The sequence below is a fragment of the Octodon degus genome, unplaced genomic scaffold (assembly GCF_000260255.1).
Source record: "Octodon degus isolate 3935 unplaced genomic scaffold, OctDeg1.0 scaffold00072, whole genome shotgun sequence".
Classification (NCBI taxonomy): domain Eukaryota; kingdom Metazoa; phylum Chordata; class Mammalia; order Rodentia; family Octodontidae; genus Octodon; species Octodon degus.
Genome location: NW_004524648.1, coordinates 8,524,675 through 8,538,883, shown reverse-complemented (window position 1 = coordinate 8,538,883; position 14,209 = coordinate 8,524,675). Strand labels below are relative to the sequence as shown.

The 14,209-nt window shown below is 54.0% G+C and overlaps 1 protein-coding gene across 2 annotated transcripts in view; it reads right to left on the bottom strand.

Annotated features, from left to right (window-relative positions):
- The window catches only part of Rhbdl3 (rhomboid like 3), a 48,113-nt gene that overhangs the window by 23,854 nt on the left and 10,050 nt on the right, over window positions 1–14,209 (bottom strand). Inside the window, exons 1-3 of one of the 2 annotated variants that reach the window (XM_023719937.1) lie at window positions 13,998–14,050; window positions 6,069–6,227; window positions 2,077–2,301 (exon numbers count right to left, since the gene is read on the bottom strand). In XM_023719937.1, coding sequence (XP_023575705.1) covers window positions 2,077–2,301; window positions 6,069–6,227; window positions 13,998–14,027 — 414 coding nt within the window. In that variant the 5' untranslated portion in view covers window positions 14,028–14,050. Of the gene's footprint in view, window positions 1–2,076; window positions 2,302–6,068; window positions 6,228–13,997; window positions 14,051–14,209 lie in introns of those variants that run through there. The other variant, XM_004635440.2, reaches the window with a different exon arrangement.

Below are 14,209 nucleotides of genomic sequence, written 5' to 3'. Positions count from 1 at the left end.
CCTGCTTGCAGGCACTTTAATCTGCTGAGCTATTTGGCTGGCCCTACTTTTCTTTCTTTTAAAGGAGTACTGAGGGTTGAACCCAGGGCTTTCATACTAGATATATCTCAGCCGTTTTCTATTTTTTTTTTTTTTTTGAGACAAAGTCTTGTCTAAAAATACATTTCAGGCTGCCCCTAAACTCACTATATAGTTCAGGCTAGCCTCAAATTTGTATTAATCCTCCTGCCTCAGCCTCCCAGTGCTGTGATTATAGGCATGCACCACTATGCCCAGCATCCTATCCCTTCTTAACATTTTATTTTAAATTGTCACTAAATTGCTCAGGCTGGGCTTGAACCTGTGATCTTCTTGCCTCAGCCTCTCAGAGTGCTGGGATTATAGGTGTGCATCACCATCCCCAGCTAACTGTTAACTTCTTGCCCCTTAAGTATTGGGCCCCTTCTAGTACCAACACCCCTTCTATTTTCCATCTGGTATGGAGCCAGAGATTCATGTTACTAGAATTGTACATAAACAAAAGCCTTGGGCTTTAAGCACAAGGGTTTAGAGAGAGTTATCTCAGCTATGTGAGCATTTTCCAGCTTCTTCTAGATTGGTGCTTCAAGCTCACATAGCTGAAGGTTCTAGAAAACTGAAGTAATCTGGACTCAAAATCTGGGCCGTCTGGACCAACTTGGATAAATTATTCTCTGGTCCTCAGGAATGGGTGGCAATATCCAGATTTCCAGAGTGGTCCTGAGGCTTCTAAGTGAGAAAGTTCACACGGGGCCACCATGTGCGGTGCACTCAGAAAGAAGCTATGATGAGAGCCAGGTTGGGACCATCTGGACCAGGCTGGGGCACCTGTGTCTCTAGGCTCTCTCAGGAGCTCTGTCTGTCCAGCCCCACGTGGGTGGCCTGGCAGCAAATACAGCTCCCAGGGCAGCTCATTATTATTGGTCTTCAAACAGAAGCTAATAAATAGACCAACACACTGAGCGCTCACAGAAGGAGTCCAAGAATATCTCAGAGAAATCGCAACTTCAATACAGACTTGGATGAAGCCATAACAACAAACATGCACTCTGGCTAGCAGACCAGATATATCTGATTTAGCAAAAAGAAGAAAGATGCCATGAAGCCGAACGCTCCTGCCGTTTGATTAGGCAAGAACCTTACAAGGCCATATGCGGAAGCGGTAATTAGGCCTGTGGCTTTGGAAGAGAAACACGGAAGATTATACAATGCCAAAGGGAAGCCAAGCATCCATCCAGGAGCTGGCGGTGGAGTGGGCTGCACGGGTCCCTGGAGGATGGCTTCCTACCACTCACAGGCACAGAAAACGGCACCTTCAGGTTCTGTTGCCTAAGTGGGAGGATTTTATTTATTTATTTATTTGTATAATAGCAGGTATGGCTGATTCCTAAAAGGGAATATCATTAAGCTATGTCAGGCCCACCTCTACTTGTTCATAAACACTCCCTCCCAGAGGTAGCTGCGTGATGCTTTTTGTGTTCAGAAGGCACCCACAGCCTCACCGAAGCGTCCTTCTCAGGGGAGTGTGAGGCAGGGCTTGATTCTCTTTTATGGAGGACCACTTTTGTGGGGGCCCCGCCTGGCCTGCCTGTGGATGGATAGATGGAGTTCTCGGAGTCTGCCTGGCTAAGCCCTCCTAAATCAGTGGACTGGCTGCATTGTTTCTGCGGCTGCTGTTCCGGAGGGGGTGGCCATACGAGACTCTGTGACAGCAAGCGCTGCTGGATGTGTCCCTGCTTGGACTATCTGCCGTCCTGGGTTATGACAGCCCCTGCACTCACTGTAACCAGTGTGACTTGGCTATTTGAGCACTAGCCACGACCCTGTGATGGAGAAGGCGCCCCTCTCCTCAAGACCCCTGCTAAACTTTCTTTCTTTTTTTTTTCTTTTTTTTTTTGGTGGAACTGGGGATTGAACTCAGGCCCTCATGCTTGCCAGGGAAGCGCTTGTTCTACTGAGCCATCTCCCCGGCCCCCTTGCTAAACTCTTGGCTCCTCTCCCCACAACCCACACCCGCTCCCCCAGGGTGGGCAGCCCCCTCCCCACCCACATCCTTGCCTCCAGCAGGGTGACAGTGATCATGAACCAGGGCGGTGGGCAGCAGGTATAGCTGTCGTAGTACCACTTGCGGTCAATCTCGCGAGGCAGGGTCTCATAAGCCACGTGGCGGATCAGGCGCTGCGACAGGCTCAGGCCCTTCTCCTCCAGGAGGGCCTTGCTGCTCAGCCTGCGGTTGCCCTGCAGGATGGCCTGGCGGAAGCTGTTGGAACGTTTGTTGCTCATCTGTGCAGAAATGGGGTGGGGACAGGGTCAGAGCTGGGGCCTTGGGGAGCCCTCCGTTCTCTCCCCAGCCACTGTGTCCCTTTGACCAGAGTGAACCCCACATGTCCCTGTCTTCTGTAACAGTCAATAAGAAGCAACATCCCCTGCACTCTTAGGGTGTCAGGCAGTCTAAGCGCTTCACGGGGGTCTACCTGTGGGACTACGACATCTCCATTCTACCAGATGGGGGTGTGAGGCCCAGGAAGTTTTAGAGACCAACCAAGTTCAGATTCAGAGCCTGCCTCTGTTTCCAGCCAGCTGCTTCTGTCCACTCAGGCACCACAATTCACTGAGCAACTCCTAAGTGTCAGGCAGGTTACTGGACACAGGGGACACAGTGGTGCCCAGGAGGGAGCAGTCACCAGCCTTCACAGTTCAGAGTGACAGCTGCTGTGCTAGCATAGCAGGTGGGGGAAACCCGATCTGTCCACGGCCACCAGCATCCTTCCTGGAGGAGACGTCTGCGTGAGAAGCACAGGATGGAGGTAGGGGGAAGTGTCCACAGACTACTGCTTGGGAGGATTTGGGGAGTTTGCTTAGCTGGCTCTGCAGGCAGGTGGGCCAAGCAGGGAGCACCAGGTCAAACCAGGAGCCATGAGCAGGCAGGCCTGGCTCAGCACAGGGTCCAAGCCCTGGAGGAAGAGAGCAGCGAGAGGACCTGGTTCAGTCCAGGCCAGGGTGCAGCCCGCACTGCGAAGTCCATCTTTCCTCCATGGCCACAGCTTGCCTCCTCTGTCAGTCCCAAGGCCACCCCTGAGGCAGGATGTCTCAGATGGGCGCTTGCAGCTGCCCCCCCATCCGCTCCACGCCCACACAGCTGCGAGCTGCTATTTCTCAGGGGCTTGGAGCTCATGTGCCCTGTGGGCATCCGTGGGTCCAACTGTCAGAGGACTTTGTAGCTACTTCTTCCATCTTCTGCCCCCGCCCTTGGCCGGCACAGCACACAGGCTCACACATGCTGCCAGCAGAGAGGTGGCAGCCAGCGCAGGGTGGGCTTGGCACACCGAGAGCCGTGTCGGGCACTGCCGTAACCACACTCCTGGGGCTCGTGGAGCTCTCTGGGGAGGCAAGGGTGAACAGCAGCAAGAGCGGGCATCATCTTCATTATCTGGTTCATGGTATTATTCCCACAGCATAAGTACGGGAGCTGAGGCTTGGAAATGAGTTCCCAAGGGACCCACAGCAAATCGGTCAGGATTAAAATCCACATCTGGCTGGGCGTGGAGGTATGTCCCTATAATCCCAGCATTCTGGAGACTGAAGCAGGAGGATGACTGTAAGTTTAAAGCAGCCTGGTCTACAAAGTGAGCTAAGGCCAACCTAAACTGTATAGTAAAGCCTTGTCTCTAAAAGACAAATAAATAAGGGCTGGCCAAATAGCTCGGTGGATTAAAGTGCCTGCAAGGAGGCCTGCTGTGCCGGCCGCGCCCCAGGGGTGTGCTGAGACAGCAATTGAGACTGGGCATGGTGATGTGCGCCTGTAATCCCAGCACTTGGGAAGCTGTAAACAGACAGGTCACCACAAGTCCTATCTAGTAGTGAGACCTTGAACAACCTGTAGACCCTTCTCTAAAAGACAAATAAATAAAGAAAGAAAAATAAAAGATTTTTTAAAATTTATTTTTATTTTTTTGGCAGAACTGGGGATTGAACTCAGGCCCTTGTGTTTGCCAGGGAAGCACTTATGCCACTGAGCCATCTCCCCGGCCCCAGAAAAATAAAAGATTGATAGACAGATAGGATTATTTTAAAATCCACATCTGCCTGACTCCATAGCCCATGCTACCCACATGGAGCATCTATTTTATTCTATTTTATTTTATTTTAGAGACAATGTCTTGCTGTACCAGCCATGCCCAGCTTCATATGGAACATTTATGCCAGAAAGAGTCTTCCTGCAAGCCTTGGTAAACAAAGCCCAAGCCTGGTTAATTATTGAAACTGTCCTATCAATTTGATTTGAAACTGTCTCATTGCTATTTGTTTCTCAATAAAATTATGGAAAACAAAAACAAAGCCTAAGCCTGATCTCAGCCCCTCACCCAGGCATTCCTGCACACAACCTGTACGCTCAGGCAGGACAACCTTCTCTGCTTAGCTGTGTGCAATGGGTAATAGGGGAGGCCTGGGGGGCTGTAGACAAGTCTGATTTGTTCTGCTTAGGACAGGACGCGTAAAGACGCACCAAAGATGCAGAGGAATTTACCTGGCGGGCGGAAGAATATTCAGAGACAACCACAACCTTCACATATACTCCTTTATCATATTTTGTGGTTGCAAAAACCCTGAGTAAAGTTTGGTACAAACGAAAATGGAGTCCCAGAGGATCTCTCCCAGTGAGGGTGGCAAGGCTGCCTGGCCAGGACCTGAGCTCTCTGTCCTCCTCACGGCCCCACCCCACCCCCATGAGTCCCTGCTTCATCTGGCTCCAGGACAATGCTGTCTCACAAACCAGACCAGGACCACCAACTCAGAACTGAGCAGAGAAATCCCAACAGCAGCAAGTCACTGGCTTTCATGAGCTCACCCTGGGGAAGAGGCTGCTCTGGCCCAGGAAGCCCTTGCTGCACCCTGAGACCAGGCAGGCATGTAGGGGGGCATGCAAACCTGTGCCAGGGCTGTGGGAGCCTTGTGGGCCAAGCCAGCCTGGTCGTGGTGGGCTTCATGTCACACTCAGCCTCCACCCCATCCTGTGAACTCTGTGACTGTCCCCACTCTGCTGAAGCTCCCCTAGCTGTGAGCTTTCTTTTCCAGGAGGTATCGTTCCTCCATCCCTAAAGCCCACAGCAGCTCCGGGTACACATGATCTCCGTGGGTCACACGGCCAGGGCAAGAGGTTGGGACAACAACCCCTTCCTGCCTGGGTCCCACATCACAAAGCTTGGGCAGCTCTGCCACCTCCGTGGGCAACTTGACACCAGGGCATTGCCTCCATGTCACGCACAGGGATATAAGCGAAGACTTCTGCTCCTGTATTCCTCCATCTTGCTATTGGCTCAGCTTCTCCCAAAGTCCCATCCATCCGAAGGTGGGGAAAATACGCCTGCTTCACCTGAACCCATTCTAATCCTGCCGCGGTAGCCCCAAACTGGCACATGAGACACTGGGAGGAGGAAGTCCCTGCTCCTGGGCTCAGTGAGGATTCTGAAGCCTGCCAGTCTCAGCCCCTCTGATGCTGGACAGCTGCCAGGATGAACTCTAGCCTCTACCATGTGCTCCCTGGGACCCTCCCTGCATCCTCTCCCCAACTCCTCCTCCTGCCAGCGACCACCTCCTTACTTCCAGCCCTTCATTTTGGTGGAACTGATCCCACCTCAGGAGGGTCACTGATGGGTAAGACTCAACCAACCTCCCACTGACCCAATCTAGGTCAGTGGAAGCAAATCCTTGGCCTTGTGCGGGAGGTAGCACAGGAAGAGACTTTCTCCGCATGGTGTGGACTAAGGGTGTGAGAACTGGAACAGCTGCAGCCACTTTGCTGCCACAATGAGAGGGTCTGGAATTGCCAGGAACTGCTTTGAGGATAGGTAGCCCTTGGAGAAGCAGAATCCAGAGACAAGGAGAAACGTCTCAGCTGGCAGCTGTCCTTGGTGGTGACCTCTGGCTTGCTGAAGCCCAGGCTTTTTCAGTGCTGTGAACCAATATGTCCTTTTGTCTAAGTCTCTTTCATGTGTCTAAACTCAAGCCCTCAAGTGGCCCCTCCAGTGGCGAAGGCCCAGAGTGCTCACCAGGTTGACGAAGTCCTGGTAGCAGATCTGCCCATCCTCGCGGCTGTCAGCCAGTGCCAGGAGCACCTCCCTTTTGTGTGGGTCCAGGTTGGAGCTGTGGCTGTCCAGGAGGCTCCGGAACTTGCCTGTACTGATATAGCCTGTGTTCCCAGGGTCAAACTGTGGGAGAAGCGAGACAGCAAGGGCTCAGCAGGGCACCGCCCCTCACTCAGTGCAGGCAGGGGGGCCCAGACCTCCGGCACACTTGCCTCCCCTGCTCCTGTCCCCAGCCTGATGGCTGGGGAGGCCCAGGTGGTGTCCGAAGACTCCCAAGGCCTCCTGAAGGTCACCAGACCCAACCAATTGGCTCATGTGGGGAAACAGGGAGGAAGGGCAATGGGTGGAGGAGCAGGCAGAAGCTTCCAGGGCCTGGGACTGGGCAATGGCAGCAGGAAAGTTGTCAGCAGAAGACCTGCCCCACACCAGGCAAGGCAAGAGGGGCTGGGGAAATCAGGGGACTCCACAGGGGACACCGAGGGCCCTGCCAGGTGTAGGAGCACAGTCTGGTGAGTCCTACTCCTGGCTGCCAGCCCTCCCGGGACCCTTCTTGCCACATCTGGGTGACTGCCCAGAGATGCTCTCTGTGGGTTTTGTTTTAAGGTGTGTGTGGGGGATCCTGGGGGACAAACCAGGGCCTCACATGAGGAACTGTTTGGCCACTGACTTGCACTCTTGGCCCTTGTTTTTACCTCTGCTTTGAGGGGCCGGGGAGATGGCTCGGTAGAATAAGTGCTTGCCTGACAAGTGCAAGGTCTTGAAGTCAATCCCCAGTTCTGGGGGGGAAAAAAAACCCTCCACTTTGAGTCAAGGTCTTGCTGAGTTGCCCTGTGTGGGCTCAAACTCAAAGTCCTCCTGCCTCAGCCTCCCTAGTGGCTGCAATCAGAGGCACGTACTACTGCAGCTCGGCACACGTGGGCTGCTCCATCAGGAATTCCCTTTCCTACCCAGTCTCCCTGGGAAAGTGAGATTCACTCACTCCTGCCAACTACTTCCAAGAACCCTCCTCCGGGAGGCTCTCCTTAGACAGGGCCCATCCACACAGCTCCTTTGCACATGGACCTGCTCGAGGGCCCCCTCACTCTGGTCTCCAATTCCTGGCTGGACTGCAGCTCCTAGCCACCAGGTAGCACTTCATCCCTGGCCCTTAGCACCACCCCTACGTTATCAGCACTCAATCAAGATGTGTCGGGTGAACAGACAGCGATGTTTAGATGAACAGACAGGCACTAATTTTCCATGAAAATCCTCCTGGGTTCAGTTAGAAAAGGCAACCTCTTATTCATCTCTTCCACAGAAGCCCTTAACCTTTGCATGCCTTCTTCCTCGCAGAGCCCACCTGCGCCCTCCTCACATGCCCAGTAGGGAACAACTCTTGTCTTGTGGTGCAGAGGGTGCTGTCCTCAAAGGGCGCTCCCGCCCAAGATGCCAGGCCTCCCTACAGAGGATACTGGGGGCTGATTAGGTTATAAAAGGTACTGCATGAGGGGCTGGAGAGATGGCTCAGTGGTCTAAAGCACCTACTTGAAACAAGCTTGGCAAAGCACAGGGACCTCGGTTCGATCCCCAGCACCCACATGCCAGCCAGCCCCGCCCCCTGGTGGGCTGAGCTGGCCACACACACACACAATAAATAAATGTAATAAATAAAAAAATAAATAAATATTTTTAAAAAATAAAATAAAAATAAAAGGTACTGCATGAGCTGAGCAGCTGGCTCAGCAGGACAGTGTTTGCCTGGCACAGGTGAGGTCCTGGCTGTGAGACCCAGCATCACCAAATCCGTAAATAAATAGATGGTAATGGATGTGCACCTTGGAGAGGAGTGTGTGTGTGTGTGTGTGTGTGTGTGCGTGCGCGCGCATGCATGTGTAGTCCACAAGGCCAAACCCGTACCATATTTCCCCCCTTTTCTGGATTAGGTCACTCAAGACTATTTTGGGAAAGCAGATTCTATGAGCAGCACTTTGTATACAATCCAGGAGCACCAGTCTCAGCCCCAGACTATTTCAATCCTCCCAGCACTCCACCAGAAGCACAGTTCTAAGCAAATCTATTTTAAAATCCACATATTCCCCAATCTTCCATCCCAAATTTTAGGGATGACGTCTATTTGGTTTTCTTTTCTTTTTGTTCTGTTTTGTTTATTTGAGATAGGATCTTACTACATAGCCCAGGCTGGTCTCAAACTTGCCACAATCCTCCTGGCTCAGCCTCTCAAGTGTGGGATTATAGGCGTGCGCCATCACCTCCAGCTCCTGGTTTTCGGTTTACATCAGATATTTCAAGGAACTCACTTATTCCTGCTCTGTCCACACCATTACGCACAGAAAAACCTAATGTTTGCAGTATTTTGTGGAGCCAGACATTGTTCAAAGTATCTCACGTTTATCATTTCTTAGCCCCTCTACAATAGATGTAGCAGACCCTATCAGTGTCCCCATGACAGATGAGGAAATGGAAGCCGGCAAAAATCAGCATAGAGAAGTGAAGTGGCCACCACTGACCTTCAAGCACCGCCACCATCCCCCGGCCCAGGCTGCTTTGCTGCTCAGAATCAAAAGAAGCCAGTGCAGACCCAGCCCAGTGGGCTGAGGGTGGCTTCTAGGCCTCATGATCCTGCCCTAAACTGACACGTTTAAGGCAGGAAAGGGCACCAGATGGCAACAGCTCTGCCCACCTTACTATTCAGATGCAGAAAACGAACCAAAAGAAGATGGTGGTGGCTGCCAGGGCTGTGTCCACTCCTGGGCACCGCTTGGGTCCTGTGTGGGCCTTGGTGCTGAGTGAGCAGATGGGGGCAGGGCTATGGGAAGATCCCGGGTGGGCTGCACAGGGGCAGGGGGAGGAAGCCCAGGGGTTTTGCGTGTGCTGGGAGCAGAGCCGTCGGCCCCCTCTCAGGGGCCTCCTCAAGGCTGGGATCAGACACCAGACAAAGAGCCACCTGCTCTCCCTCTAGCCCTCCCCCACCAGGGCTCCCTGCTGTTGTCCTAGTGACAGGGGCTGCCCTGTGGCTCCCCCAGTCCCCAGCCCCCAGCCTGGCCTGCCCCCCACACATTACAGGCTCTATGCTGCAGAGGAGCTGGAATCAGGCCGAGCTTCCATTCTCTGCCAAAACTCTACCTTTCATGCCAGGGCCAGACAAGGCAGACAATGGGGGTCACTGCAACTCTAATAATGAGGCCTCAGGGACTTTGCAGGGTAAGAGGGGGAGGGGAGGCAAGGGTGGGGTCATCTGCCTGGGCTCAGAGCAGGCACAAGACACTTGTTGACCACCACCCATCACTGGAGAAGGCAAGGCAAGGGCAAGGGCCTGGGAGGCAGGCAGGGAGACAGTGGCAGGAGAGAGCCCATGGCTCCAGAAGGAATCTGGGGGCTTTGGAAGTGGGCAAAATCTCACTAGCTAGGGTTTGTGTAGTTGAGGGCAGTCAGCTGGAGCCGCTCATCTGCAGGGGCCTGGCTTTGCCCCATTTGTGGTGGCTGAAGCGAGCCTAGGGTGGCCATTGGCTTCCCTCTTTCAAGTGGGGGAATCAGAGGTGTGGTGGGCATAGATTCTGCCCCTTGGCCTCCTTCACATCTTAGAAGGGAAAGAGATGGCACTAGCAGCGTGCTGGTAGTTTCAGGGTGATGAGCCTACAAAAACATTTCCTTTGTTACAGATGTGTGGAAGCTCCCACAAGTGCCCTTCCCTCAGGTTCCCTGGATTCACCTGGCTCGAAGGCTGTGAGGCACTGGGGCTGGGGCTGGGCTGGGGTGCTGGTCTGTCAGGTAGCTGGAGAAAAGGGCTGTGAACATGGCAGGGGCCCAGCAGGGAGCCGGAGCTAGGAAGTGTGACCCCAGGCTATCCTAGAATCCAGCCTGGTGCTGGGGGCAGGGTGGGGGTCACATTCAGCCAGAGGTGGGGGGAGGAGGAAAAAGGCAGGAGCGTGGAGCCCTCAGCCTACATCTCCTGCCTGCTTGCCTCTGCCTTGAAAAGAGCTCCCAGAGGCCCTGCGCTTCCAGGGGCCTTCTAATCCTACCAGTGCCCAGGGCTCTGGCCCCTAATCCCCTAGGTCACCAGCTATTCCCGGTCTAAGGCCACACACGCTCACTTGCAGGCATGCAGGAACCCCTCCCACACCCATTTTCCACCCTGAGCCCCTTCCTGGAGTGCACGGCTCTCTGTTATTACCATCAGAGGCTCCTTTGCCTTCTTTGGGACAAGGGGTAGGAGGAGAATCCCACAGGGAGCCTGGGTCTCCAGCTGCTGTGACATTTGGGCAGCTCAGTCCACACTGCCCCATGTCTTCAAAGATCAAGTGGCAGGACTGCTCCCTGCTGGGAACAGGGGAGGAAGTCCCATCCATCCTGGTCCCTAAGCCCCATGTGGAGAGATTCCTGTCCAGGGTATGGTCTAAAGAACTGGAAGGGACCCGGGCGGCCAGCTTTTAGCTGTGGGACCCAAGGCTGAGTGAGGCCTTGTCTCAAAAACCAAGAGAACTAAGCTGGGTGTGGTGGCACAGGACTGCAATCCCAGTACTTGGGTGGCTGGGGCAGGAGGATGTTACAAGTCTGAGGACAGCATGGGCCACACAGTGAGTTCAAGTCCTGCCTAAACTATGGTGAGACTCTGTCTCCAAAACAAAGCAATACAAACCCTTCCAAACCCCAAAACTAAAACTACATGGATGCCTATAAATTAGCATCAGGGAGGAGGGTCCAAAGCCTGCATGCCTCCCCATTGCTGGGATGGGGTGGCTGGATTCAGGGAGACCCTAGTCCACCCTCTGGTGCATTCAGTGGCTCATTCAGCTGATCCTCAGCTGTGTCCAACCATCATGCTCATCTATGGGTGAGGAACACAGACACAGAGATCAAAAGGAGCAAGAGAAACTAGTTCAAGGTCAGAGAGTGAGTCAGTGGTCAAGATGCAAACGATCGAGGCTGCTCCTCTGCATCGCTGGCCCCAGACCTGCCCTCATTTTTCTCCATCCTGTTCAGGTGTATGATTTTCCCCATTAGAAGAGGCTTCTGTGGTCCCATAGCTTGAGAAATCCTCTTAGAGAGGCTTGATGCCTAGCACTGTAGTGAAGGCTCCAGGGTGGAAACCTGTCTGATTTTGTTCAGCCTTACATTTTCCAAACTAATTTAACCTTTGATCACTGTAACACTGCATGGAACACTCTTTAGGACAATGCATGAATGCAAATTAGCATCCTGGCTCCCTTTTGTGGAGCCCTGCACCAGCCCTTCACTTCTAGCTCATGAACAGCTTGGGCTCGAGGCAGCTCCATTCCCCCCTCAGAGCTAGAAGTCTGTGGGATCCAGGCCCAGCTAGAGGTTGACTGGGGACAGCAGGTCCCAGGAGAGGCCGAGAACTCAGCACTGGCCTAATGGGGCCGCGGGAATAAAGCCCCGCTGGAGCTCAGATTTGCCTGCTCAGCACCCGGGACAGCAGCACCGCTCTCCCCACTCCGGGCTGCGGGCCCTTGAGCCTGCCCATGCTCTGGGATTCACCCAGCAGCAGCCAAGCAGTAGAGAAAGAGGCGGGGACTCGCCCACTGTCTACGACATGTGTGTAGCCCAGACACACTGTATTTCCAGAACAAGCTCACAACTGGTTCCTGCTGCCAGTGCTTGGAGTCTCTCTCCGAGGAAGACCTTTCATCTTTTGCATCTAGAGGGGCCCCGGATATGGGTGAGGACTGTGAGCGCTTGTAAAGACCCCGAAGGCAAGAACACCTGGAAGCTGGGAACTGGACCAGGGTCCCCTCTTCATCTCCTCTGTCCACCAAGGGAAGGTACTGCAGGGTGTGCCAGGGCCAGGATTTGTGCAGGCAGCTGCTGTTCCTTGATGGGTGCAGTGGAGTCACACAGCTTCTGAGCACAGCACAACTAAGGAGGCTGCCCAGAGCTATGGCTCTGTGGAGCTGTCCCACCCAGCAGCTCACCAGGGAATTCCAGCCCATTCGGGGATATTTACAGCCCTATAAATTAGGCACAGGCTGCAGCAGCTGCCAGGCGACGAGACAGGAGTGAAGCTTTCTCTTCCAGTTCTTCCTTGCAAATGAGGATGCTAATTCTCACCATAGACAAAACCACCTCAAGCCCCTCTCTGACCTTCCTGGCGCTTCAAAATACAGACTTTTCCAATCTTTGTATTATTTGTATTCTCACGCCAACCCCAGATTGAGTGTGGTTAGCTCCACTTTGACAGGTAAGGAAAGTGAGGCTTTCATAGGTATCCAGCCTGACTCCAGTGTTCAGGGGAGGACACCTGACTGCTCCAAGGTGAGATGGGTGGGTAGATTCACAAAGGCCTGGAGTCTCCAGGGAGGGGAAGGGACCTGGTTCTCAGGCCACTTCTGATCCCTCCTGCCCTCTGGCCTCACCAGATGGAGTACTCTCCTGATTCCAGGATTCCCAGCTGAATTCTTTCTGCTCACTCAGCTGCCACTTCTGGGGATTGGGGAGGCAGCCTGGGCCTCACAAGGGACTTTTCCTGAGCATCCCTCCTTCCATAGGTCAAAGAGCTGGGCCCTAGGGGCTGGCAGGCTGGAGCAGAACACCTTGTCCTCAGCAGAGGAGGGGCTGTCAGGCCTAAGTTCAGGCGGGTGGCTGTACAGTCAGTTTCCAGAAAACCATCTGGCTCTCCCAACCCCTGGACAGCGAGGGTAAGAAGGGCACTCAGACCTCCACTGGCAGGCAGGACACTGGGATTGAGTGAGTAGGCCTTGGCCTTCCCACCTGAGAGGGGCCCCCAGATACCCTGCTCCACCCCTTTCAGTGCCACCCCAAGGTCTTCCCTCCTCAGCTGTGCCACAAGCTCTGAGGGAGCAGCTGGGGACTGTGACTCAGAGGCAGGTCCCTTGGGTACTAGGAACAGACGTACTACCCCAGCTGACTCATCTGGCCCAGCCTGTCCCCAACTGGGGACCAAAGCCAAGTCATGGCCAGAAGGCCAGGCATCTCAGGGAGTAGGGGTGTGGGTGGGACCCGGGAGGGGCTGTTGCCCATCCTGTTTCCCCTGCAGCCTAAACCCCTGCCTTGTGCTGCTTCTTCTGGAAGCTACCAGCCCCATTAACCCCCAGAACAGACAAAGACATGGGGGAGGAGGGGAGCAGATAGGACCAGGAGTAGTCAGACAAGATGAAACAGCACTAAACTGCTCCTTTACCTTGCAGCCTGCCCTGCACCCTACCCCATTTCAGAGGTCACCAGAAGCCTTGGGGAGAAACACACATGCCCACTGCAGAGGCTTCTCATTTGCACTGTCTTTAGGCAAGGTCTCCCCACTCTACTCTCCAGGCCTTAGGTTCCTCCTGTGTAAAGAGAGGACAGTCCCTTCACCCATGGGACTACTGCGAAATAAAAATAAGACAACAGACGTGTGTAGACAGTAGGCACTTAGCGTCTGCCCCCTCAAAGAAATCTGCTTCAGTCTGTCCCTTGCTTCAGAAAAGCCAGTGGCAAGGGGACAAGCGCTACCTCCAGCTACCCCTGGCTCAAGGCACATACCAACTCCTTTCTGTAACCTAGACAGTCCCCTGGGCCCAAACTCACCAAGCCTGCCCACCAGCTAACAGTTCACCAGCCACTGCCACGTGGAAACACCAGGCAGAGAGGAGACCTGGCTCAGCCCAGCTGATGCCCAACACCTGGTGCCTTCACCTCCACACCGCCGGGCAGGCAGACGAGCCAGGTGGGTGGAAGGAAGTTTGTGGGCACTGACATTTCCCAGGCAGCCTTCTCCTTTCTGTCTGGAAAGCTCAGGAGGAGTGTGGCAGCTGATCAGGAAACCAAGTCTGGCTTGGTGACTTGGACGCCCTGGTAGAAGACCTAGATCAATTACATGTCAGTGCCCATCCTGAAAACTGTAACAAACTGTAATACCGATGTGTACTAGGCACTCACCACCTCCTGTACCAGGTGACAGGCACACATCTCTCCAGCCTCACAACCCTGAGGGGCAAAGATCCTGGCAGACAGCTTGCAGAGGAGAAATGGGAAACAGAGGTGGCCTGGCTTGCTTTTGTCACACGGCTCAGGAGGCGAGGCTAGGACTGGGTCCACATACATGTCCTCTGACTCACCTGGCTCTTCTCCCTACCTGCCTTAGACACCAC